Source organism: Fusarium solani, assembly GCF_023522795.1.
Source record: "Fusarium solani strain SB1 chromosome Unknown bctg00000000, whole genome shotgun sequence".
NCBI lineage: Eukaryota > Fungi > Ascomycota > Sordariomycetes > Hypocreales > Nectriaceae > Fusarium > Fusarium solani.
In genome coordinates, this window is record NW_027072157.1 from 3,014,448 (window position 1) to 3,040,576 (window position 26,129).

A 26,129-nucleotide genomic window follows, 5' to 3' on the forward strand; every position below is an offset into this window, starting at 1 on the left:
GACGGTCGGCACTGCAGAAAAGTCCACCTCCTTGGGAAAAGCGTTCGTCAGGATGTCCAGGACGGCATCAAATATGGGTTTCTCCTCAGCCGTGACGGCAGCAAGAACGTTGAGAGGGTCACTCTCACGAATCTCAAGGGGAAGCTTCATCATCAGTGCGCCCTGGCGATTGGATCCTCCGCAGAATGTCACATTGCCAACATTAGGCACAGCAGCCAGGAACGCCTCGATCACGGTGGCAATGGCGGGAAATTGTTGGCGGCGGCGGCGCGAGAGGCCAAAGATACGGCCATCATATTCGTCGTTGATCCTACGCATCCTCTGAACCTGAGAGAAGAGCGATCCTGGAGCAGTGTAGCCGTTGGTTGACGAGATGGGATACGGCTTCACGGCGTCGTTGTGCATGAGCATGCTACCATAGCCTCGGAAGCCGCCGCCGCACATGAAGACGTTCACGCGGGCATCACGGCCCTGCATGCGGGCAGCCCGGATGGCGTCAAGAGCGGGGAAGCGGGAGCAGAGATTCGCATATGCCTCTTGCATGCCGGACTGTAGCTTGGAGATCTCGGCAGCTTGGACATCGGCCGGCTGCTCGTGCAGGACACGGATCAATCTGGCAGCTCCAAATGGCAAGCTCACACCCGCCCGGGCGGCCTCGATCTCGTAATTAGCTTTGCTGGTGTCGACCCATGTCATCTGCACGCTGCCGCCTCCCAGGTCCAGGAATAGGGCGCCACCGTCGACACTTGCGAGACCACTTCGCGAACCCATAATAGCACCGAAGAGGGTCTCGACTGCAGGTTCCAAGATGCTCACTCTGAGACCTCCCGTCTTTGAAGCAATAGCCTCAAGCATGTTAGCGGCGTTGTCAGCCCGGCGCATGGCCTCGGTGGCGAGAATGGTGATGTGCCTAGCTGGGACTCCATGCAGCACCGCAACCTCTTGGAAGCGCGCAAGGGTACTAGCAACTGCAGTGATAGTCTCGGGAGGAAACACAAGGCCTTTTGAGGTAGTGGTGAGTGCATCAAAGAGAGAAATTGGGGCTCGAGTTGAGTAGATGGGACGAAGTAGCCGAGTGAAGGGAGGGGCAAGAGACGTAATGGAGAATCGGATACCATTGCTAGAAAGGTGTTAGGCTAGGTGCTCGCCCATGCTCCAAAATCACAGAAGGAGACATGCCTGCCCATGTCGACGATGGCATATAGCTGACTCTCGCCTTCGGGATTCCATGGCGTAAGGGTTTGCGACAAGTTGTCGAGGGTGATGATGTCAGGAGCTGCTGTAGACATGATCGAACGTAAGTTGCCAATCCTGGTGGATAGTAAAGGAAGCGAGTGTATGGGGTAATTCAAAGCCAAGAGAGAGCATCTAGCTTGACTCCCAGGCTGCATTCATGAAGCGTATCGTTTGTTGCCTTGCTGGGCTTTGAAAAGTTGAGTGAGGTTCAAAACTGGGTCACGTTCGTGGAGCCGCAATGGAAGGAACTCTCATGTAAGGGCAGGGCGGGGTCCCCCATTCCGTGGCCGATGCCCCGCGACGGCGCCGTCTCTCGGAGCGGCTCAACGCCAGGTCCGGCATTTGCTACCAACCACGAGATTCCCGACAAGGCAGATTCACAGGCCTTGGAAGCGGCCATATCACATTCTAAAGGCATGGATTTAAGCGCGCGTGGCGTAGTGTGCCTGACGTTTCTACTTGGGTCGCCGACGGCCTGGATGGCCTTCAGAATGGGACGCGGCACGTGGGCGAAGCTATGAGAAGGAAGAAGGCCGCTGCGGATGTGACCGATCACGCACGATTAAGCGCCGTACTCTGCGTCTCATGCTCTGCGTCCCATGTCTTGCGTCTGGATACGACCTTGAGGCAAAGGCCTTCGGAGACATATCCTTTGACTCTCGCATGAACTGGATGTTGCAGGCTCAAGATGTCTTCCGGGGTGAGCCGCAGGGCATGGGTGATGGGGCATATTGCTGTCATTGTTGTTGTTTTGATCAAGAGACAACACCAACCCCAGTTGGCGCGGTATCACTTGGGCCGCCACGAACGAACCCGACTGGACCGTCCCATCTTGACACTTGGTCGTCCTCGGGACTGCCACGATGAATACGTGTTGGGTTGACGGGCTGGCCTCTTTGTCGGAACAACAGATGACAGATTGGTTCAGGGACCATAGGTACAGTACATCCTTCAGGGGCGATGCCAACCTGCTTCGGGAATGGCCTCGCCGTTTTGCTCTCGCCTGCCAGGGGATCCTCAACGCCCAGAACGCTGAATCCGAAAAAAACAAGACAAGCGCCGGCAATGCCACCCGCGGCGAGGCCCGGTTGACATTTTCCCCTAAGTTGTGAAGGTACCTGCGTGGTCCGTTCTGTATGTCTCAGTCCAACCCGGAGTCCGGATGACAGTTGACCAGGACCAGGGCTCTGAGCCTCCTTTGGTCTGTGAGCTCGGTCCTTTTGAAGACTCTTACCCCCGTTTCTTGTGTTGAGATCGTCGGTTCTGCAGCAGGAAAGTCGAGGCTTTTCAGTGCGGAGTCAGAGGTCTAGACCGCAACCGAGGTGTGTCGGGGAGAGTGATGCCATACCCAACAATCCTTAACAGCAGAACCAAGGCAGTCCCTAAGAAGCATCAGCATCCATGATATGATGTGACGCTGAATCGCTCACTGTCGATCCCGATAGCTCAGCTTACTAGGCTAGCTCCCCGCGGCAGCCCCAAGGGAAGGGCCCTGCACTGCACGCACCAGCCCAGCCATGAGAAAAAAAGGACGAGACCACACAGGAGCTTGTCGATGGATGCAGCAAGGAGTCGGGAATGCGCCTTGCGTTCTGCAAGCCAGCGCATGCGCATGCGGCGTTCCATACGTAGCTCAACGCGCTCCATGGCCTCTGACAGGCTGCGCCAGTTCCTGTTACTCGGACAGAGATATCCACTGAAAGTAAATATCAACAAAACAAACTCGAAGCGAAACAAAACAAGACCAGATGGCATTTGTTGGACGGCGGGCGCCGCAAAAGGGGGAGGGGGAAAAAGCAAGAGGAGAGAAACTACGCGCCTAGGGCCGTACGGGAAGTGGAAAACCGTTTGATGCCATCCATCGCCTGCTTGCATTGCCGCTCCAAGGCATGGCCGCTACATTGTCTTGGGGCTAGTTTTTAGGGCTCAGCAACGAGAACCGCATCGCGTGTTTGAGGAATTGCCAACGACGTAATCGAGCCCGCGACAAAAACAATCCGGCGCGGCGGTGATGTCAATCGAGCTGACCTGGATCGAGATTGTCAAGGCATCCCTCTCATTCTTTCAACCCACGCCCCGCGAGTTAGAGGTTGATGGCGATCGAATTGAGCAAATGTCGTGAATCTTTCTCTCTGCCTCTCTCTTTCGAGAAGAGCTCCCCTTGTCAGAAGTCGTACGATGCTGCAGCATGGCCCCCTGTCTCCGGGAATACGTACCGGGACAAGCATCATATCGGCCCAGAAAAGTGCGTTGCGCTGCACTGCACTCCAGAGACTGAGTGCCTCTTCTCTCTGGCCAGGATGCTGGGATATGGCTCTGGCCATGGAACGTGGGGGGAGTCGCCCTAGCTAGCTCTGAGCCTGATACGGTTGAGATCGACGGCGGGAGACGCACGTTGCACTGCCGTGTAAACCCATCGTCAAAAAGTCTTACCAGAACGTCGCATCCATTCATTATCTCTGCATTCACACGGCGGGACATCCAGGTTGAAGTGGGACACAGGAGGCTAGTTACTCCAGGATCGAAAGGAACCTCATCATGGATCGTATCCAGCTCAGCTCACTCAGCTGGCGCTGAAGCAGTGAGTGATGCGGTCTGCCATCACCAGCTCTTGATCCTTTTCCTTCTACAGTCTACAGTACCCCGGCCAGACGGACCTGGTTGGCCAACAGCGGTAAGCGGGCGGATCAAGATATAGTCCGTGAAGCGATATGAGCCTTGGCCAACCTCCTCTGACTTGTTGGCCAGCTCGATGTCTGGTTGGTAGAAACCAGCACGCAGTCAGCAGGCCTGGACGCTTCTCTGCCGTTTCTGTTTCGTTTGCCGGCTTTTGACTTGCCCCTCGTCGTGCGAAGCTAGAGCTGCCAGCTGCCCCCCTTGACTCAAGGCCCGAGCTTTGTCTGTCACACAACCAGCCAGCCTCTTTCATCACACCCATTGCTCTGGGATGGAATGCCCACGTCTGGAGAGAGGCTTGAGCAGGCGTGTGTGGTGCTGCACGTACATCAGAGCCCAGGTTGTGCTGCAGAAGCGGACGGGGCGCTGCAGTGCCCACCGAGGACCGAGGGGATATCGACATTGGGACTCCTCCGCACTGAGGGAGGGGTTCGTCGAGATTGGTCGGTCAGTCTGGAGAGTTGGGGTTGGCTTGCCCAAGTTTATGTGACGACGATTCGTCGGCCGTGAGTGGCTGGTGGCGACGCGTGCTCCATGTTGATTTTGATTTCGCGCAGACGCGCTTCCGGAAGCATCAGAACCTTCAGTTGTTTTGTTCGTCTTTTGAGACGGTGCTCTAGGTTAGCAGAGTGTGTGCAAACTTTGAATTCGTGCGAATTGGGCAGTAGGGCGTTTGTAGATAGACGTTTGAGACGATGGCTTCCCAGATGTTGACGTTGGTGCCATCGTCATCTTGACCCGTTCTGTTGCGTCGGTAGTGCGAAAAATACCCCCTCAATCCGATAAGTTATGTGTGTGAGTCGCTTGTCTTCTTGCCGCCGACGTGCATTGGCTTCTGTTACGCCTCCAGGGCTTCCGGCAGGGGACGAAACGTGTGTCGACGCTCAGCCTCTGGACGGGCAGGACGAGCAAGCAGGACGAGACGGCCCATCGTCATCAATCTTAGCTGCCGACCTTTGTTTTTAGTTACGAAGCTGACGTTCGCTCCGGGCCAAACGATAGACAATCGTCAACTGGCCTGTCTGCATGGTGGGTTTGCACCAAGGCGTGGTATTACCCGAGGTCCCAGGACGAGACTCGAGAGCTGTGCTGCGGATGGATGTCTCAGCCTCGATCATAACAAACAAACGGGAGTTACTGGCTGAGATCGCGTTTCCCATTCTACTGGACCCGAAGTCCGTCGAAAACTTGAATACGCACCAAAGCATCGGAAAGTCTGTTGGTGTTTGCTATTATATGTACGAGTGCGGTGGTACTCAGCAGCCCTCCCGGATGGAATACAATAGATAGGTAGATAGACACGCACACACACGCCCGCACCCGCGTTGGCCATACGCCGCATCTGCTGCGTACCTACATGCGAGGTCCCGATCAAGTCCAAGTAAATACCAACGGCGGCGGCCTGTGGTTGACCGCCTCTGAACCGTGGGAAAGGCTCAGGAGCCGGCCATCAAACGCAGCCACCCTTGACCTGAATCACAACCGAAGCCTCCATTCTTTCTCCTATTGTCGACGTCGAGATATTAGTTACTTGCAGTATCCATCCACCGTCCCTGACTACTCTCGCCTCGCCATCTTTTGACTATCAACGCAGGGTCTTGGTCGACCGTCTCATCTCCATTCTATCACCTGGTCTCGATCAACCTCTCCGTCCCCAGCCGCACCCTATCAACTCGACAGACTAGCCAGACTATCCAAGGGCCCTTGCTCGAACTCGCGCAACGTGCCCTCGTCGTCCACTGACCGCTGCTTGAGCCCTCTTCCTGTGACGGGTGCTGCCAGAGTGGGCTTGGTCAAGGGCCCCTTCTGCACTAGCTCGGCCGCAACCCAACTAACTCGTCGACTCTCAGACTCTGCGCAGTGAGTGGACCTCGAGAAGCTTGCTCCAACAGGGGACACGACCACCACGGGGTTACAGAAGCCCTGTTCCCTGCTGCCGGTCCCAGGGTGTGGCCCCAGGCAAGAAAGCAAAGCAGAAGCACCAGCAGCACAGCACAGCACAAGCAGCAAGCAAGCAACCTTGATCAGTCCCGTCTGGGCCGGCATCCACCATCCAGCCCAGCCCAGCCCGCCTGCCAGGTACCTCGACAGCATCGTTCGCGCCACCCGCTTCTCGCTGCTGGCCCACCTCGACGGGGCCTCGTCCAGTTGGATCCCCCCGACTGCTGTTTCTGGCCGTGGCCTCTCTCTTCTCTGGCTGTGGTGTGCTGGCTGGCTGCCCAGTTGTAGGGCACCTCAGGTCGTCAAGTGTACCTGTACTTGTACTTCCTTCCCTCTCTCTCCCCACCCACACAGCACACAGCAGACCTACCTGCCGACTGCACCTTCCACTCAGCGTGCTCACTTGGTACATATCACACACCATCCGCCCGCCACACCCACACTCTCTTCCTTCTGCCGCCTTTCCCTTCTCTTCTCATCTTCACATCTTCTCCATTCCAGTCCTTCGTTTGCGCGCTCAACGTGTCCCCCGTGCTCCTCTGTGCTTCTTGCGCCGTCCTTCGGTCGCTTGAGCTCAGCTTGTCTACCGTCTGTCCAGCTTGGGACCTGAAACCGCGACGGTGACGCCTGGCTGAGCGCCCTCAGTCGCCCTCGCTCACTTGCGCCTGCGAGTCGCTACTAAGATCCGCGGCGGTGACAACAACTTGGACGCCGGCGACCACGGCCACAGACGACCATCACGATCACGACTGACGACCAAGACACCCCCTTTTCCTTGCCTACCTACCTATCACACATGCCATAACATCGGGTCGACTAAATCCTTAACCTATTTCCTTGCGTGTTTCCCACCTTCGCGTCTCCGGGGACCAGAATCAATATACCCACGAAAACTATACCACGAACCGCAGGCTTTAATATCCTTTCGCAACGTCGCCAACGTCTGAACCTTGGGCTTCGAGACTGCTGATAACGCTAATTGCCAACCGTCAACTCTGCGGCCCGCGTGTTGGATCCAAGACAACAACGTCGCATACCGAAACATTTGCATCGTCTCGTTCCGCGCTCGAACCGGTCCGCCTGACGCTGCCTCCCTTGGCTACTTATATACCAGCTCCCCTGGGCTTCACGCGACACCGCTGCGCAGTTCGCGTTGCTCCCGCTCCACCATGCCTCCCTTCCAGCCTTTCGCGGCCCCTTGGTCGCGGAGCGCACGTCGCGACGAAATCCCCACGACGCCTGAGCCTACTCTCGCAGGCCAAGTACAACCCCCGTCGCCCCCGCGACCGCGATTCCGAGTCAAGAGGAGGAATGCGTCTAATCTCAATGCACCCACCCAACAATTCCTTGCGTCAGTTGCCGCGGCCGATATCCCCATTCCCAGTATTGAGGAGCCCCGCGTTATGGACGAGGAGATGGAAGACACTATGTATCCTATTTCACAACTGAGCGACATGGAAGACATGCCTCTGACACCGCACGGCGGCTCGGACCGCATGTTCTCACCTCCCAAGACTCCCGCCCCCGGCGCCTTGCCTGAGCTCTCCCCGAAACAGTATCCGAACTGGTCCATCGACTCGACTCTCAGTAGCCTCGAGTCTAGCCCAGATTACGAATCCAGCCGGCCTTCTACTGCCCACTCTACTCACACTAGCACATCCCTGCTCAGCTACTTCTCCATCAGCTCAGAGGAACTGAGCCAATGTGTGAGTCCGGACACCGAGAAGGCTGATAACTTTGCCGAGCTGTCATCTGTCGAGGATAACGATAAGACGATCAAGGCGCCCCAAAAGGCAGTTCCTAGAGATACACTGCGGAGGGCGCCGTGGACAAGGCCCATGATTCACCATCTGTGGTCCACATATACGATGTACCTGCAGGATCCAAAAGTTACACCTTTCCGCGTTGGAAAGAGTGGCATCCCCCCTCACGGAGTCTGCTTGCGAGTTGCTCGAGAGGCCAAGAGAAGCTGGAGAGGATCCAAGGCCCAAGCCAGTGCCGCCGACCAGAACAGCGGTAGTGCTACCCCCACCGCCCAGGGACCCTCTGGCCCATATGTGCAGTGGCCTCACACTTGCGCCGCTACCCGTGCTCAACTCCGCGAGCTTTGTAAGATGAGCGTCCGGACAAACGCGCGTGGCAACCAACATCTTGTTCCTAGCCCAACCCCATACGGAAACTCGGCCGCCCGATTCTGGAATCGCCGTGCTGGACTCGCCCGTTCGCCTTCGGTCTTCTCAGGTCAAGATATGGCCATGTCATTGGCGGTCAGCACCTCTGAGTCTATGCAGCTACAAGGTCCTCTGGCCCAGCTCACCAACTCTCAACCTGATGATGAGCTCCCATCTCCGCCACCAAATGTTGAATCCTTGGCGCCCGTTGCTGGAGTTGAGCCGCTCGAGTCGGAACGAACCCGGCTCGCTTCTCCCTTCCCTATGCATAGCTACGGCCCTAGCTCGAGCTCGTCAAGCTCCCTGCCCTCAAGCTTTGTCGTGGATGCGAAGCAGCAGCGACAAACCCACACGGGCGGCCCGCGCCGTGTTTGATGTCCCCAGTCCGACTCACGCGCAGCCGATCCACCCAGAAGCGCCGGACCAAGCAAGCCATGCACGAGCCTAGAAAGACCAAGCGACCTAGCCTTGGTTCGGATCTCTGGGTGGACCCCGCCTCCATTATCGATATTACATCAGACACCGACGCACTTCTTCGCCGGGAACAGGAAGAGCACCAAATGGCTCTTGACGAGATTGAGAAGACGATCGCGCCATGCAAGAATCTGCAACAGCTCTTCGAAGCCTCTCAACCGGCAGCTGGCGATCATAACATGTTGGCTCCTCCCGTCACCGAGGTTCCCCGACGACTTGGCTCGCCCTTCTCTTTGAGCGGCTCTAGCTTCTCATACCCCAACCGCCTCTCACACGGCAATGGCGTCGACGCTGATGCTGCTCGCCGTCCCTTTGCCACGGTTCAGCAGTTGAGCGTGAGCGAGAACACGCCTGCTGTTACCCGATCTTCCCTCGCAAGTCGACTTGCCTACATCGACGAACGACTTAAGGACTTCCGCCGTCGAGACCGGCCCCGCCGCCGATCCGAATCACCTCTCTAATCACGATACCACGTGCTTTTATGTTTTCTTTCATGTCTCCTTTGTACATTTGCCCAGAACGTTCATGTTGTCTGACGAGTTTTACGAGTCCATGGACGCCGACATATCGACTGAACATGACCTGTTGGTGTCACACGACGCATACCACTTCGCATGATGCATTATCTAGACGGCAGCAGCTTTTCGACGACAGCTTCATTTCTTGTTACACCTCTTTTTCATCTCACCCTCTTCGACCACTTCTCAACCATTTCCTTTTATATGTCGGCATCATGTAACACCTTTTTAGTGTTTGGAACATGTCCTCACGCAATGGCCAACCATACTTGCCCCCCCACAAGACCTCACCCTTCTCACTTGCTTTCAGCGGGAATTCTTTCCTTTTTACCACTTCTTCTTCTTCTTCTTCTCATGCTTCCAGAACCTGGACTGGAATGATCTTGCAAGCTTCATGATGATATGATGGAACGAACAGCTGGCCGGCCAAACAGAGCCGCCCCTTTTGCCGTGTTATTTTTTTCTTGGAACGGGGGAAAAGTATGGACGGGCATCTCCGCCAAGGGGAGATGACGCCATGAGGACATGATGATCTACCCCTCGTCTGGACGCGATAGCGAAAGGGAATAGCCTAGACGAGAGGCATGAAGGAGCTTAATGTCCATAGAATGAGGAATGACTAAAATGATGTAAAACTATTCTTGTGCCTCTGTGATGTGAATGAGTGCATGTGTCAATGACTTGTCACATAATGAAGAAGTGAGGACTCTTGGTAACACACATATCAAGCTTGGTATTATGGTTTTCTGCTGCTGTCTCTTCTCGTATGTGCATTGGTATTAATTACTAGTTACAAAGAATATTAATCTACATCATAGTCAAGGCTTGCTTTACTCGTCCAGTGAGCTCCCGCCGGGGGTAGTATAATATTTGGGAATTATCGTCTAACAAAAAGAAAGGCCGGTTGGAATGACCAGCATCGTCGACAGACGTAAGGCTCCCCCATGTCACGGACATGAGGGAGCGATGTGAGAGAGGGCACAGCGCTCCTTCGCTAGGATGGGACTCGAGCCACCAAGTTCAGTTACATGGGCGCTGGCGGGTACAGCAGCACGTTTGAACCCCGGAAAGGTTCTTCTTGGAGAGGGAAAAAACGGGTGTTTCGCCTCGTGTAGCAGAGTTTCGTGCCTGGTTGCTGGTAACTCGGCCCGTCTTTTGGCGGTGACGGGGGTATGACGGTGATAAAGGAGACCCCCCAAGGTTCAACCGCCGACGCGTGGGAGAGGGGAAAAACTCTAGGGTTTAAAACGTTCCTCATGTCTTGAGCGTACTCGAGATGGACCTCACGTGCTTGATGGCCTTAGCTATCTCGTCGTCGTCTTCTCCTGGTTCCTCATCCGCGGGGCCGGAGAATAGGGGCTTGGGCACGACGTCGCGGTACCTCCGTGTCGGCGCCGTGAGACCGGTTGACTCGGAGCCCTTCTGCTCTGGCACGGCGGCTCCCGGCGGGTGCACGCGGCGGTGCTTTGACGATCCGGCATCGTGAGGGCACCGGCGCTCGCCGACGCTTGCGCGGTGTGAGTGGAAGGAGCACTGCCGGAAGCCAAAGGCGCGTTCTTCGTTGCGGAGACGGTTGGCCGGGATACGCAGCTGCGGGTTCTTGAAGCGGATGTCGAGTCCTGAGAGGCGCATCTTGTTCATGTGCATGTCGTAGTCGGCGGCGAATTCCGGGAGCTCCTCGAGCAGGTCACTGAAGCGAGCAGGTTCCGAGGCAGTAGAGTCTTGAGGGTGAAAGGTAAGGCGAGGTCCACCAGTGAAGGAGAAGGCAACCATGGCGACAGCCCAGCGTCGAAGTCGGATAGCGGCGAGGTCCTCACATTCTGTGTAGAGGAATGTGACAAGTCCAGGGGGGACATCCCAGTCGCAGCGCAGGTAGAGGTCTTGGATGGCGTCCATAGAGAGATCCTGAAGGCGGTAGAGACCAAGACGGGAAGCAAAGAGGTGCAGGCGAATCATGGACCAGTGAATGTTGCGAGTGGCCTCATCTCCAGCATCATAAGCGTTGGAAACGGCCTCATCGAGATGCTGACGGAAACCGAGACCGAGGTGGACCCAGTCGACAAACAGGCCAAACATGGAGGCCGACTCACGGGGCAGCCACAGGGAGATGGACTTCGAGGAGTTGGAGGGGTCGTCGAAGCGCTCGGCAAAGAAGGGCGAGGTTGCGCAGAGGAGCTGCTTGTTGACCTTGAAGCGCTGCTGCTTGGGACCAATGAGTACGGTTGCCATTGGCTCGGTAGAAGGTTGTGACAGTGACGGTGACGGCGCCGGCTTGTGAGAGGTGCTACTTGAAGTACGCCGGCTGTGACTGTCGAGGAAGCGGCCAAAGCCGGTAGGGCTAAAGATGGGAACCATGGTGGTAGTAGTAGTAAAGGCGACTGTCAACAGAGCTGAGAAAGGAGGTTATCGTAAAGTTGAGAGCGAAAGACAAGACCCAGCTTGGACGAAGAGACAAGAAGCGAGAGCAAGTCTGAACTGGCAGAGAAAACGAAAGGGAAAGGAGAAACGAGGATTTGGCAGTAGTTTAAGAAAATGCTACCTGGCACAGCCAGCTTTGAAGTAAAGAGTGAAGAAAACAAACGGAGAGAGAGGGAAGAAAAAGACGAAACGAAAGAGCCGTCACTAGAGTGGCCCAAGGTAGCATTATCAACAATCTGGGGCAACGCTCGTCGACAAAACCGCCAGAGTCCTCTCACAAGCTCGCTTGAACCCCCTGGCTCGCCTGCCTCCTCAGCGGTCGCTGGGCCAGTCACGGCGCTGCTCACCCACATGACGAACGTTCAAGATGGCCCCTGGCGGGTTTCAAAGCGATCGAATGGGCCGTGTTCTAGCCTCGGAGGCTTCTAGCGTTGCTGGGCCCTGCTCTCCCAAGGCTCCAAGGCGCGAGCCGTGGCTGGTGGCGATACAGCCAGCAGCGAAGCCTATTGATCGAGCAGGCCCTGGTCGTTGCTCACCGTTTCAAGTCGCCGGATCCAAAACGCCCTCTGGCGCAAGAAATTCCCTCCAGTGAGCAGCCAGACCCTTGCAGCCAGCCCAGCGCCCGTCACACTGCTAGAGGCGAACCGAACGTGCCTGGGACCCGCGTCGGCGCCAGAGCAGCCAGTCGGAGCTGGAGATGCAAGAGGGAAACGTGGACCGCGATGCGCTGGGCGCTCTCGTGTCGAGTCAAGTCGTAGGGATCGTCGCTGTCTTGCAGTGCTTCGCGTGAGCCAGCGTTGAGCTTATCTGGGGCCTTGCATCATCTCCTGCTGGGGATGCAGAAGATATGCGAGCGCTGCAAGCGATGAAGCCGTCTGTTCCTGCGGGACACCTTGGCATTATTCTTGAGGCCTGGCGAATAGGTAGCCGAGATGACAATGCGCCGTCAGATACGAAGACCTCGCGATAGTTGGAAGCAGTCCAAAAGAGGAACAACGGAAAGAGTCAAAGTAAAAAAAAACGCAACACCACTCTTCTGAGTGGTCATCTCCATCGTCTGGCGTTTCAAACCAGCCGCACAAAGCTCTGTTCCTGTCCGATCAGCGGTTTGGCGGTCCAAGATTGCCAGTGGGCATCTCCACCAGAGTGCGGGCTTCCACATGGAACCCCGGACGGGAGGAACGTCCCGTGAACCCGTGGCCGGCGCCTAGAGGGAAGTCACACACACATCGGTAGGTGCCTTCCCCCTTTGCTGCTGCTGAAACCTCCGTCGCCTCTCGCGGCTTCCCGAAGCAGGATACGGACGGTTTGACGTTGGAAATTAAAAACTTTGCTCACGCCGTCATCGGCCCAGAACCCGAAACTTTTCGTCTCTTCTTTTCTTGCCAGCCGCGCGACACGACCTCCTCTCGCAGCTCATGAAACATTGATAGTCTCGAGTAAAGTGCTTGCATCTTCACTTTGACAACGACACCACCCAATCACCAATCAATTCTACGCATCAATGGAAACCGAGGCTCTTTGCTGGCTGTGTGCCCTGCCAGCACTATATTTACTCAACACCTCACGTTGGGCATCAACTTGTCTTATTAACCATAGATGATTGAGTGTGAATTAGGACGCCGTCACAGGACGTACTACCAAATACCTCAAGATCTTTCTTGTTTGGGTGCCAGATTTCCGTGCGATAGCAATGTGATCAAGTCTCTGGCACCCATGTGTGATCAGCTCCCTGTTGTGCCCATATCGAACCACCCTCCTCTCCTGGTTTCATCGTGGTTCTATCGACCTGCTGCTGCCAAGCTCGCGCGCAGGCCCTGGTCGCAGATCCGTTTCCTGTTTCCCATGCCCCATCCCATCATCACATGTGTTGAATGTCAAAACTCCATCCCCACTGCACTGGAACGTACCCGTTATCGTCCCTTCTCGCTTCTTCTTCCGGGGGTATCTAATGCATGCAAACCCAAACGCCGTTGCTCCTATGCTCATGCTCGCTGTTCCATAACATTAGGGAAGGGTAGCCGGGATATCGTCGTCATCACTGTCGCTGTCACTGTCGCTGTCCGAATCATCATCGATCGACATGGGATCTGCTTGGGTGCCCACTAAGGATGCACTGGTCCCTTGTCGGGCGGGATCCGGTGTCTCACTCATCTTGGACTGCGGTCTGCCGGTGCCAGTCAACGACTTTGGAGGCACATATCGAGGCTGCGTTGGGTTCAGGTGGGTTGTCGGATCAGTGAGCTCAGCCGTCGCTTGTGACCCCGACAGTCCACCCATTTCTGACACAGGAACTCTCTTGCGGGGACTCTCCTGTTGACCGTTGGGTCCTCCAGTAGCCGCTGGTTCCTCAGCATCAGTTCTCGGTCTCTTGTTCGGACGAGACTCGCTATCACGAGTTGGCGTAGCGCTGTTGCTTGATGGGGCCATGATTCGAGCTTGCTCGGCCGCGATCTGTTCTTTAGTTCGTCTCTCGCGGAGCCGAATGCCATACTTCTTGCGTGTCGTGCTCATCTTGGTATTGTAGCTGTTTTTGAGACTTGCCAGGCGGATCCCCCTCTCGGCTTCCGGCAACTCCATGGCATCCCTCATCATCTTTCCATATCGCTCTTCAGCCTCTCTCATTTTGGTCTCAAACTCTATTCGTTTCTGTTCCGTGAGATGTGCATATGGATCACGGCCTGGCGTACCGCTTGGTGGCTGTTGCGAGGGTTGTGGGGAGGCCGTCCAGTTCGATCGAGATGCAACATTTGGAGTTGATTGGGATGGTGGCTGGCTCATGACAACGTTTCTCACCCGAGGAGGTGGAGTTGGAGCAGCCGGTGTATGCTGCCCGGAACCTGATTGCTGGCGGAACGCAGCGATCAGGTTCCGCATCTGTTCTCCAGTCTCGGAATTGTATGTCCCGCAGACGTTGGATTTCTCGTGGTATAACAGGCCACCGCCGCTGCCAAACCTACACCCGCAATGCAGGCAGATATCTCTGCCAGCCTGATCCTCGGGTCTGACTTTGTCGCAGGCTCGTTTCTTCAGGTGCTATTCAATGTCAGCGAAATTGGCTTTGCGAGACTTGACGTTTCCAACTCACATAGTCAAGAGCTTCCTTCGAGGTGCAAGGCCAGCCGCATTGGCAATAAACGACACCTGGAGGATGTGGGATGGCCTGGGGCACAGTCATAGGCACCATTGCTTGAGTCTGCTGCATTACCTGTGGCGGCTGTTGCGGGAGAGGTGGCGTCGGCTGATGCTGCCTCACAACCATTGTTGGAACTGGCTGCGAACCAGGAGGCAAGGAGATTGAGTGCAGTGATGGAATGACATGCTCGCCATTTTGCTCTTGGACGATATCCTGCACATCATACCCCAGTCGCTCAGCCCGTGCCAACGCATTCACGAGGTGTCGTGCTGGTATCGTCTCTAGGCGTCTCGCAAGAGCCTTGTCGAGGAACTGATTACTAACGCGAGGCAGTATCAGATCCACGAGCTCATCAAAGTCATCTGGGCTGAGATGCTCCATTATCTCTCGCTTTGAAGTTTGCACCAGGTTCTGACCGAAACCTCGGACAGCCCGAGAAAGGGTTTCGGGGCTAGCCTGATGCATTGTTGCATTCAACTGTCGGGCGTGTTAGCTGATACTCAAGAAGGGATGAACTGAGGTGGGCGACGGTGAATAAGTGCGATCGAAGACGAGATGATAACACAGTTGACGTTGTAAATGACTGAGAAATGCAAGACTTACAAGGAAAGCGATGTGGTACTGTGAACCCAACAGTGCCTTATCCCATTTATCTCTAATAGCCTGACGGACGGCGGTTGCGGGGGAGTTGTTAATGAGCTGAAGCAACTGCTGATATTCGTTTGTCTCTTGAACAACATTTGTCGACTGTGCCTGAGCTTGTGGTGAAGCATGCCCATGAATTTGAATCTGCTGTGGAGGCCCTTGGGATGGTTGGTGCTGAAAACCGTTGGGCGTCTGAGAAGGTTGATGAGAACTTTGGTTGAGGGCAGCTTGCTGTATCAGAGGTGATTTGTGTTGTATGAGCGGGGAGGATTGGGCTGGTGAGCCAGCCTGCGATGCCCTCTCCATCGGCGCGACAAGTGCAGAGTTGGCTGAAGCTGAAGCACTTGAAGCTCGACGCGATGCAGAGTGACCATTAGGCAGGGTTGGAGGAGAGAGTGCCGTGGGGGCAGCCAGAGGAGATGCAACCTGTTCGGCTCCGTTTGTGCCATTCACGCCATTGTGCGCAGGCATACCGGCCGGCAGGGCCATCGTGTTTCCTTTTGCAAACGCTTCCGATACAAACTGTGCAAAGGCGTCGCGCCTGGCTTCGCCTTCGGCAGAAGTATCGGGATCCTGCAGGGATGCGAGGAGCGTGTCGATAGAGGTTGATGATGATTCGGCGACCATCGATATCAATGGATGGGTTAGAAAAAGGGAGAAACGCGCATGCGGCAAAAGAAGCTCGAGAATGAAAAGAAGGGGGGAGAAGAAAAAAAAAAGATGAGCTTAGATTACAGATGTTGAATATTCAATTGAGTAGCCCCTTCTGCAAGAGGAAGTCTTCACCAGACGCGTCCCTGCACTTGCTGTGCCGAGAAGTCAGAAGGCGATCCGGGTCTAGGCTGCCTGTGCGCGCGCGCCGAGGCGTGGGATACTGAGCGGGAGAGAGGCAAGGCGCGTTATTCCAAAGAGGGGGGCTTTTTTCCTTATAAAAATTCGCTAGCGCGTTTTTCATGCACTATAACACAGCTAAGTGGCACCATGTGCTCATGTTAGTGCCTGAATTATAGGGCATCTTTATTAACTGCTCCACAGCTTATATGGTTTGACTAATCACGAGCCTAAGCTTTTATAGTTTATCTAGCAATAAAAATGCTAACATATGCGTGTAATAAAGGCATTATATGTGCCTCTCCCTTTTGTAGAACTCTAACTCTCCCTTAAGGTAACATATTTATTAAGGTGCTGCTCCCCTTTATTCTTGCACACTATCAATTAACCATGCGCTAACAGTTTACAAGCAATTAATACCAAATGTTAACAGTTTGTCTATTAGACTCACTGCGCAGCAAAAGTCAACTCAATCGGACAATCAGCAGTGGCTCCACTTGGCAATCCTGCTCTAACAGAATGACAGGTTATAAGCATGTCTGTCGCCTTTGTCAGCGCTCTGGCCTACCCACTTGGGGTGTGAATATTCAGCGAGTTAATACTAGACAAGGATACGACTTGAGGAACGAAATGACTTTAATATCTGGTATCTTAAGTTATGCTGCCGTTGCCCCAAGTAGGTCCCAGACGAGAGCCGCCGCAGTGCCAAACAGGTCCCCAACGCCAGATCATAGAAAACGGCCGTAATGAGGCTGCGAAGCCCAATCCCACTTGCAATCTTGCATCCCAATCGTCCCATTGTTTCCATCTCTTTTTCTTTTCTTGTTGAATCGTTTACCAGGGCTCGCCAATCGCTGCCAGCATAGTCCTCCTGTAGTCTCCCGAGGTCTCCCCCTTGATCCGGCTTCCCAGGCTTCTGCCGTATCGTTGCTGGTAGGCTCCCTTGATGTTGGCGAGTGTGGTGCGATCCCAGTGGAAGCGGATAACACGAGCAATGAGAAGATGGTCCTTGGTGCCCATGCCGGCCATCGAGTCCTCGAGAAGCTTGGCTGCGTGCATGTACTTGTCGGTGGCATGGCGCAGCTGGAAGAGGAGTGCATCCTCCATGTGGCCAGAAAATTCCTACGCATGTTAGAAGTGGAGTTGAGTGTGTGATAGAGACTAAACTTACACTCTTGATAACCTTTTCGAGATCCTTGTTAAACTTTTGCTTGTAGGTATGCGCAATGGCGCGGATCTGGTTGTCGTTCCTCTTGCTCAAGATGCTGCAGACCAGAATCTCGTCTGTGCCCAGCTTGCCCTCGGTGGCCTTGTAGATTTGCATGACATCGTCGTCAACCTGGCGAGGGTCCACGGGGGCAGAATCTTCAGCTCTATTGGCGGCCAAGACAAGCATGAAGTGCCGCTCCGTCTTCATGCTGAGATCGCCCTTTACAACATTCTCGAGCTTATCATGGAATGTGTGGTAGTAAGCGCTCTTGATGGCCTGCAGGTCGGCATTTGATCGTCCAAGCAGAATATCGTTGAGAACAAGTTCCTTGGTGCCAGGTCCGCTCATTGCCTCGTGGAGGTTGTGAACATCGGACAAAAGGGGACCACGAGCCAATTGAACCAATGCCTTCTCAAACCATGAGCTCGTCTCGCTCTGAATGTCAGAAACCAAGTTGCGGCGATGGGCTCTCTCGTAAGCTGCACGGAGAGTGTCAATCTGCAGAGGGTCCTTGTTAGAGAGGATGGAGATCAATGCCTTCTCATCCGTGCCAAAGCCCTTCATGGCCTTGCGCAAAGCCTGCGCATCCGGATTGGCGTCCCATTGAATGATCTGAGGAGGACCGTAGCCCAGTGATGGCGGGGTTGGCTGTGTTGGCGGCGCGCCATACTGCTGAGGTGGCGCTCCGTAAGGTGCACCAGGTGGAGGGGCACCGTAGGGCGCGGGCGGAGCGGGCGAATGACCGCCATATGGCTGTTGGTGGTGCTGAGGAGGAGGAGGAGCGCCGTATTGGCCTGGAGGGGCGCCGTAGGGCTGAGAAGGAGGAGGTTGCTGATATCCTCCATATGGAGGTTGCTGGGGAGGGGGATAATGGCCCTGAGGCTGCTGATAACCTCCCTGTTGAGGATATCCTCCTTGTTGCTGTTGATATCCGCCACCGTACGGTTGCTGAGGTGGGGGATATTGACCGGGGGAGGAGGGGGGTATTGCTGGCCGTAGCCTTGCGGCTGCTCTGAATATGTGTTAGACAAAGTGTCGCAAAAGCTCAACTGTGCGAGCTGGAGAGGAAGTAAACTTACGGCCATAAGGTTGACCGTAACCCTGTCCTTGATAAGACATGAAGCTTGAAATGAGTGTTTTGTCTGTTGTCGCGAGATTTCAAAGTCCGCACTGAGGGGTAACGGAATAGGTCGGTAGGGATGGATGGAGGGGTAAATGCGCTTTTGGAGCTGGACAGTCCAAAAGGAATAAAAAGGAACAGGAAAAGCCAATGTCGAGTGTGGCACGAGGCTTCTCTTATTAAGTAGGTAGGCGATCGCTCTTGGGTAGGTACCTGAAAAATGCCCAGACGCGCTGCACCTGCTCAGCCTTGGGCTTGGGCGTTATGGATGGTGGTGCCGTCACGATGTGGGCTGCTCGGAGGCGGAGCAACAACCTAGCCCAACCCGACAACAGCCAGAATCAGAATCCGAGCATCGGTTGGACGTCATCTTTTGGCTCGCTCCACGGGATCTCGCATCCTTTTTGCCCCAGCCAGTCCATCCATTACAGAAGTAGGTACAAGTTTTGTACTGTACGCGCGTAGAAGCAGAGTGTTCTATGTTTAAGCATTCTGGGCTCTGCGGGCCAAGCATCTGACGCGGACAGTTCTTGGGCGCATTGTCGCCCAGTGACATGTCGACAATCGAGGTGCATGCAGGTCACTGCCAGGGTTCAAGTGAAGTGAAAGGTCTTTACCACTGTACCCCATCAAAACCGATATTCGTCAGCGCGGGAAATCAGTCGAGGCTGTGCGGGAGCATTCATCACGCTTCTCTTGACCCGACCCGTCCCTCATGGACCAGGTTTGCTCATCCCACTTCGTCAGTGTCAACGTGACTTCGGGTCCTGGACTCCGGATTCAGTCAGGCACACCAGCCACTTTGGGAGACGCCACTGGACGCTAGCACCGCCACTAAACTTACGCAACTCGGGGAGGTATCGCAATCCGGCGGCAAACTGCAAGGCGAAGTCGTTGTGATTCCAAGTCTCGAAAGAAGAGAATGGAATCGGGGTTGATGCAACTTAATCACAGCTGAGGCCCTAGCAAATATCACATACATTCAATGCAAGGGCGCTCCAGTCTTTTCCGGCCAAGAGCTGAACCCAAGACGCAGGTCAAGCCATCGGGTGACGCATCAGCCAATCATATCGCGCAGACGACTATTGCGGGTGGCTGGTGAATCCCCTTCACTTGAACCGCTGAAGCACAAACGTTCGAGCCCCCGGCAGTCCCTGGCCCAATTGCGCCAGTCACCTTCTGCCGTGGCTCCTCCAACCTCCGTGTATTCATCAACCTCCAGCCATCTCAATTGCAATGATTAAAACTAAATTCAGGGCACCCCAGGTTTGTAGCCTTTCCTTTCAATTTTTCTCTCATTTCAAGTAAGAATCTGCATCTCTCTCCTCTACCTACCTCACCTTTTCACGTCCGTTCCCCGTTTAGCAGTGCATCACAAACATCACTGCCGAAGTAGCATTGACGGCTGTTCACAGCCGCCAGTGCCAGCACCTGCAAACACCCACTACAACAACACATAAATATCAACACCACAGAACAATCCCCATCATTCTGTATTCACCACTCAAAGTCACCTTGGCGAAGAAGCCTCGTCAAGATGCGCGGGTATCTCCCCCTTCTTCTGGCTCTTTCCGCCTCTTACACCACCATCACTGCACTTCCTCGGCCAGTCATCGTTCCTCGTGAGCCTGCCGACGAGCCCAAATACTCAGTTGTGCCTCTGGAGCCCGGCGACAATGATTCTGGCGACGACGATTCAGGAAGCGACGACAGTGGGAGTGGCAGCCAAGGCAGCGGCAGCGGCAATGGCAACGACGAAGACGGCGATGGGATCGTGACAGTCATTCAGACCGTGGTGAAGACGAAGAAGCCAGTCACACATGTTGTCACAAAAACAGGCGACGCGAGTACGGTCACAGCCCCCGGAAAGACGGTCACAAAGGCTGTCACCAAGGCCGTTCCTACCACCATCTCAATCATCAACGTCGACGAACAACCGCAACCACAGCCAATCACTCGAACTGTGACTGTGGCTCCTGAGCCAAGTGTTTCTAAACCCTTTGTTCCCGAACCTAGTGCTCCCAAGCCCAAGCCGTCTCAGGAACCAGAGCCTACCAGCGAGCCAGCAATCACGACCGCCTCCAAGGAGGTCCCCCAGTCGACATCTGAAGTTACCTCTGAGACCTCGAGCTCAGCTCCAACTCCAGAGCCGACATCTGAACCAGAACCCCAACTGCCAGGTCCGCCCGCCGATCCCAAGGAGTCAGCCCAGGAGTCAACAACATCGACAATCTCCACGACATCTACGACATCCAGCTGCGTAAACTCTGCTCCTCCTGCCGAGACCAGGGTCCAGCCTCCTCCTTTCCCTAACCCTCCTATGTTCACAAGCACCATTACCATCCCCGTGCCCACCACCTTCGCTACACTGACGACAAGCGACACTACCACGATTCTCCAGGAGACGACAGCCCCCTCCAACGACATCCCGGTCGAGGTTAACCCTTCCCCAGAGACCAACGTGGGTGGCCATGAAACTCAGCCTGAGCCCCAGCCCCAGCCTCAACCGACGGTCACCGTGCCTTTTCAGGCTCCAATTCACATCACCACTCTCGTCACTTCTATCACCACCACCTCGGTTGCCCAAGTTGTAGTCCCTGAGCCCACACCCCCTGCGCAATCGCAGGACGATGGCTCGTGGCACACCACCTACCCTGCGGGTTGGAACGGCACCGTGCTTTCAGTTTGATACACCACATGATTTACGAAAAAGTTGACGGGTCATTGAATTCACGTTTCAGCATGCGTTTAATGAACAGGATAAAGGCAAGGTAAGCGGCATGGAAGGCGAATGGGAAACTGCACATGGATCCATGGCATAGCGTCCGCATGGGAGCATCCTACAGGTTTTCTTTGTACCATTTTTTTTCTTCATACCACTATAGACCCATGGACAGGCGCATACGGACCAAGCGCTGGGCCGTATTGTCCATATGTAATGAGTACTTAATTTCAATTGATATCATATCTTCAAAGTTACAGATTGTCTGGTGAACAAAGGGATGACTGGCAGCCTACGCAGGCAACCCTGCTGAGCTTTGCTAGTGGACCGTCAAATAAACCGTATTACTCATTGCGGATATGGCCGGTCACCTGGTTGGTTGCTTAAATGATATATCAATGGATTATTCTGACTACAAACGAAAGAACAAAGAATACTAGTGCGGATGAAAGAGACTACGCAGGCCACCAAAACGTGGCGAAACAGCAGTAAAATTGAAACTGACAGGTCTCAAGAACAATACTAAGCTTCAATATGACCAAATATTTCAGCTGTTCTCATCCACAAGATAAATACGGCGCATCCCGCAGCCAGGCAGGAGGAGCGGCTCAACCCTCTTCGCTCACTTCCTCCGGCTGCAAGGTTATCACCGCAATCCGTCAGATATCGACCGGATTAGAAACCTTTGAACCCTCTGCAGCATCTCGTTTAACTTCTACATAGTTTGTCATTCACTCCTAGGCAGATCGACAGCTACTGACCACCCCCAGCACCACCCAAGCAGCCGGTGATAGCATTGCACCATGGATGTCGTTTTCGGACCTTTCGAGCAGCCCTACGGTGTCAACAGCACCACCGACACCGCAAAGGAATCCAAGAAATCTAAAGACCCCTCCAAGGCAATTGCCATCGTCTTAATTGTGATGGTCGGACTCTTCGCCGCCGCCCTCGCCGGGGCCGCCTACGTCACCTACAAGAAACGGGCCAAGAAGCGCAAGCTGAAGGAGACCAATGCTGCGACTGCGCCAGAAAATGCCTGAGGGAACGCCCCGATATGTTGCGATAGTGGAGGATTGGCAAGGGTTGTCGTGCTTCTGAGTACCTATGGCCAAGTTGGGAAGGGTGTGTTCCATGAACTGGAGTGCAGCTTCATGTCTTGACCTGGACAAGTACATACATGTTCATTTCTTCAAGGGGTAGAGTTCTTGACTTATCACTTTAATTATTACAACGTTATGAATACCGGGGCCAGTCCACGTCTTCCGTCTACACCGTCAAGTTCCAAGTTGTCGTTTACACGTGCACCCCGGCAGCCAAGGATCGTAGCTGATTCGACAGCCAATGGTTCCAGTGATGCAGAACTCGCTTTCAGCTGTCTCGGAAGGATAGGTTCCCACTCTTTGTAAAACAACACCTGATTGGCAGCCTCACGAGCCCTCATCATGATTCACACGACCGCCCAGCATCAGGAACCCCAACCCTATGCAAAGGGCATCACCGCTAACAAGCAAAAAAAAAACCCACAATAGGTCACGCAGTGTGACGAGCCTCGAGCCTCGTCTTCGAAAGCCATCTCACCATTGTTGCTGCTCTTCCACCCTTGGCTTCTCCAATGAGACTGATCCACGTCCCGGGGGTCGACCCCACCGCTTCTTCCACAGAATGGCGCTGGGCAGCAATTCACTCAAGCCAACATGATGCGAGGCGGTATGTGAGAAAGGGGGAGGGGACCTGGCATGTTTAAATGCAGGTCCCCTTGGGAGAATTGTCTGGAAAAGTTTGAATGCGAACCTATCCTTTTATCCTGACGAGTCAAGGTTGAAACTCGCAATTCTACAAGTCTACGCTTCAACGCTTCGGTCCGTCTTCCCCACATCTCGCCGGCTCCGCCTCCGATCTTGCCGATCTTCCCCGGAGCACCGGATCCAGAATGCAATTCTTTACTCCCCGTCTTCGGCCAACGGCCACAATAGTCACCTTCTTCATTCTACTTTCATGTCTCGTACTCCCATCTCTGGCAACACCTTCAACAGACCTCACCATCCCTGAGGCACCCCCCAAGGACCTTGTCCCTCGGACACTTGTCAGGCGCGCCGAGGAGGCCGGCTCTGGCTGCAGCACCGAGGGACAGTGGCACTGCATGACCAACTCATTCCAGAGATGCGCATCCGGACACTGGTCCGTGGAGATGGCCATGTCAGAGGGGACCAAGTGCACACCCGCAGGATACACAGACGACTACAACTTTCAGATTGAGCGCGACGGGGACGGACAGGACGACGACGACGACAACGGTGGACAATCCAGCAGCACAAGCGATGGAGGCCAGAGCGTGGGACCCAAGAGTTCTGTCAGTAAGACAATGGCGGTGGCTGTTCTTGGGCTCTGGGCGGCAGTGGGCTTTTTCGTCTAGGGGTCTACAGGGGAAAAGCTGGGCGGCGTTTGGGATTTGGTTGTCATCTGATGTCTGGATGGTAAGGGATAGATATGGACTTTTAGGACCATGACTAGCTCAAGACAGTCGCAAGAATAGGGCCACGAGTTTACAGTAACATAAAAGTTAACAAACTCAAGTTCCTTCTCGCGTTTGCGCTGTAGTGCTTATTAGTTCATATAAATGAACACCCGTCAAGAGGGTTGCATCAGACGCGGCCCCCCATCTCCACCAATACCCGTCGACCATGATGCCATATTGGGAAATCATCTCAAGCTCTGTCCGTCAACGGCTCAATCCGTCAGAAAGTCAACCAAGCCGGAGGTTCGGCTCCTACTCTTAATGCGTGCTCTATACACGCCGGCTATAGGTATGGTCCCATCTCCCCTCCCACTCTCGGGCGGCCCTACCTTCGGCACATGGCATGGGGATGGTTGATCCCTGTCTAGCCCTTGGGGACGTGGGTGGTTGTAGTAGTAGTCTCGGCCCTCCCGTTTCACCATTTCCTCCGAGCGCGCAACTCGATTGGTTTCTCCTCCAATCGGCGACCAGCTGCCGATATATCTCAGGAGCTGTCAGGACCACTATCGAGGGGCATGTGCTGCGCACGCGATGAAGCTTGAAACTATGTATATACTGACCTGGTGCCATCCATGGTGAAGTCGTAGCTCTCTCTGTTTGTGCTTTCAATCGCTTCTACATTCTCTTGTTTTGTTTTCTTGATTCGTTTCTCTCGCTTATCTCATCTCCGAATCGTCAGTCTCTCATTTACCAGCCGCGCTTGATCTGGATATCGTCGCCCGAAAATGGTAAACTTCAAGTATCTCGGTGCCCTTCTCGGCGCCGCCCCGGCTCTGGCAGCTTTTGGCGCTACCGAGTCTGGCAACAACTTGGTCGTTGACTCTGGCAACTCCAACGGCTTCTCCATCACCGTCAGCAAGAGCGACTGCTCCATCAACTCGATCAAGTTCCGCGGCACCGAGTACCAGTACAAGTCGCAGACCTCTCACATCGCCTCTGGCCTTGGCTCGGCCTCTGTCTCGTACACCACCATCAGCAGTACGTCCAAGTAGATTTTGTCTAAAACAAATGCTAACTAATGACTAGACAAGTATGTCAAGGTTACTTGCACTGCTAGCAACGGTGACTTTGCCCTCACCCACTACTACGTGGTTCAGAACGGCCAGAGCATCGTCTACATGGCCACCGACACCAAGTCTGAGCCCAAGATTGGTGAGCTCCGCTACATTGCTCGCCTCGACAACTCCAAGCTGCCCGATGAGTACCCCTTCGGCGATGCCTCCAACACGTCTGGTGGCTCTGCCATTGAGGGCTCTGACGTCTTCCTCGTCAACGGTCAGACCCGCTCCAAGTTCTACTCTTCAGAGCGCTTCATCGACAATGGCGTGTACTGCTTCCGCAACAGCGCCCAGGATGTCCACGCCTGCATGGTTGCTCACCCCTCGCGCTCTTACGAGAAGAGCTCTGGCGGCCCCTTCTTCCGCGACATCAACACCAACAACAACGGCGGCTTCAGCGCGCTCACCTTCTACATGAACTCGAACCACGCTCAGACTGAGGCCTACCGCCAGGGCTTCCACGGGCCGTACGCCCTCTCCTTCTCCCGCTCTGGCATCCCCAAGCAGAAGGACTTTGACTTTAGCTTCTTCAGCCAGCTGTCCATCTCCGGTTTCACCACCGACGCTTCTCGCGGCAGGGTCAGCGGCAAGGCCACTGGCGTCCAGTCCGGATTCCAGGGCGTCGTCCACTGGTACAACAGCAACTACCAGTACTGGACCTACACCTCTTCCAACGGCGACTTCACCTCTCCTTTCATGGTTCCCGGCACTTACACCATGGTCCTCTACCAGGGTGAGCTCAAGGTCGCTTCCAAGAGCGTGAGCGTCTCGGCCGGCGGTACCGCCTCCTCCTCCATCGCTGCCGACTCGGACATCACCACTGGCAAGCACACGAGCGTCTTCCGCATTGGCGACTGGGACGGCCAGCCCAAGGGTTTCCGCAACGCTGACAAGCAGCTCCGCATGCACCCTAGCGACAAGCGCATGTCCAGCTGGGGCCCTTTGACCTACACCGTTGGATCCAGCTCCGTCGGCGACTTCCCCATGGCCCTGTTCAAGACCGTCAACAACCCCGTCACCATCAAGTTCAACCTGGACTCTGCCATCTCTGGCCAGGCTACCCTCCGTATCGGCACCACCCTGGCCTTTGCTAGCGGCCGCCCCCAGGTTGTCGTCAACAACAGCTTCACCAAGGCTTTCGGTGCGCCCACTAAGGTCGACTCTCGAGGTGTTACCCGTGGTGCTTACCGTGGTCTTGGCGAGGTGTACGATGCTGTCATTCCCGCTGGCACTCTCAAGAAGGGCGCCAACACCATCACCATTGAGGTTATCTCCGGAAGCTCTGGCACCACCTACCTGAACCCCAACTTCATCTTTGATGCCGTTGAGCTGTTCTACTAAGCAGCTGTTGGAATATGTTGGGCTCTTCCTCGACATGTTGTCACATAGACTTATTCACCTTGTACATATTAGTGAAGGCCATATAATTTAGTTGAGCTTGCTTCCGGCCATTTGACA

At 54.8% G+C, this 26,129-nt stretch overlaps 10 protein-coding genes across 10 annotated transcripts; 6 read left to right on the forward strand and 4 right to left on the reverse strand.

Annotated features, from left to right (window-relative positions):
- Positions 1–5,580: 5,580 nt before the first annotated feature.
- On the reverse strand, positions 5,581–6,006 carry MRS44_000957 (uncharacterized protein; the record flags this gene model as incomplete). The annotated part of the gene is made up of 1 exon (XM_065624257.1): positions 5,581–6,006. One exon carries the CDS (start codon positions 6,004–6,006, stop codon positions 5,581–5,583), a length of 426 nt encoding a protein of 141 aa, XP_065479957.1.
- Positions 6,007–7,022: 1,016 nt separating this feature from the next.
- MRS44_000958 (uncharacterized protein) lies at positions 7,023–8,399 on the forward strand (the record flags this gene model as incomplete). Its single annotated transcript, XM_046267570.2, has 1 exon — positions 7,023–8,399. One exon carries the CDS (start codon positions 7,023–7,025, stop codon positions 8,397–8,399), a length of 1,377 nt encoding a protein of 458 aa, XP_046138854.2.
- A 59-nt stretch (positions 8,400–8,458) lies between these two features.
- MRS44_000959 (uncharacterized protein) lies at positions 8,459–8,959 on the forward strand (the record flags this gene model as incomplete). The annotated part of the gene is made up of 1 exon (XM_065624258.1): positions 8,459–8,959. The coding sequence occupies one exon, from the start codon at positions 8,459–8,461 to the stop codon at positions 8,957–8,959; it is 501 nt and encodes a 166-aa protein (XP_065479958.1).
- Positions 8,960–10,270: 1,311 nt separating this feature from the next.
- Positions 10,271–11,371, reverse strand: MRS44_000960 (uncharacterized protein; the record flags this gene model as incomplete). The annotated part of the gene is made up of 1 exon (XM_046280700.2): positions 10,271–11,371. The coding sequence occupies one exon, from the start codon at positions 11,369–11,371 to the stop codon at positions 10,271–10,273; it is 1,101 nt and encodes a 366-aa protein (XP_046138855.1).
- A 2,070-nt stretch (positions 11,372–13,441) lies between these two features.
- MRS44_000961 (uncharacterized protein) lies at positions 13,442–15,842 on the reverse strand (the record flags this gene model as incomplete). The annotated part of the gene is made up of 3 exons (XM_046283845.2): positions 13,442–14,470; positions 14,523–15,047; positions 15,174–15,842. The coding sequence occupies 3 exons, from the start codon at positions 15,840–15,842 to the stop codon at positions 13,442–13,444; spliced, it is 2,223 nt and encodes a 740-aa protein (XP_046138856.2).
- Positions 15,843–16,880: 1,038 nt separating this feature from the next.
- Positions 16,881–18,932, reverse strand: MRS44_000962 (uncharacterized protein; the record flags this gene model as incomplete). The annotated part of the gene is made up of 4 exons (XM_065624260.1): positions 16,881–17,168; positions 17,218–18,268; positions 18,590–18,668; positions 18,896–18,932. 4 exons carry the CDS (start codon positions 18,930–18,932, stop codon positions 16,881–16,883), a joined length of 1,455 nt encoding a protein of 484 aa, XP_065479959.1.
- A 981-nt stretch (positions 18,933–19,913) lies between these two features.
- On the forward strand, positions 19,914–21,065 carry MRS44_000963 (uncharacterized protein; the record flags this gene model as incomplete). Its single annotated transcript, XM_046280701.2, has 1 exon — positions 19,914–21,065. One exon carries the CDS (start codon positions 19,914–19,916, stop codon positions 21,063–21,065), a length of 1,152 nt encoding a protein of 383 aa, XP_046138858.2.
- Positions 21,066–21,901: 836 nt separating this feature from the next.
- Positions 21,902–22,138, forward strand: MRS44_000964 (uncharacterized protein; the record flags this gene model as incomplete). Its single annotated transcript, XM_065624261.1, has 1 exon — positions 21,902–22,138. The coding sequence occupies one exon, from the start codon at positions 21,902–21,904 to the stop codon at positions 22,136–22,138; it is 237 nt and encodes a 78-aa protein (XP_065479960.1).
- An 890-nt stretch (positions 22,139–23,028) lies between these two features.
- On the forward strand, positions 23,029–23,511 carry MRS44_000965 (uncharacterized protein; the record flags this gene model as incomplete). Its single annotated transcript, XM_046273465.2, has 1 exon — positions 23,029–23,511. The coding sequence occupies one exon, from the start codon at positions 23,029–23,031 to the stop codon at positions 23,509–23,511; it is 483 nt and encodes a 160-aa protein (XP_046138859.2).
- Positions 23,512–24,338: 827 nt separating this feature from the next.
- Positions 24,339–26,012, forward strand: MRS44_000966 (uncharacterized protein; the record flags this gene model as incomplete). The annotated part of the gene is made up of 2 exons (XM_046283846.2): positions 24,339–24,591; positions 24,640–26,012. The coding sequence occupies 2 exons, from the start codon at positions 24,339–24,341 to the stop codon at positions 26,010–26,012; spliced, it is 1,626 nt and encodes a 541-aa protein (XP_046138860.2).
- Between the last annotated feature and the right edge of the window lie 117 nt (positions 26,013–26,129).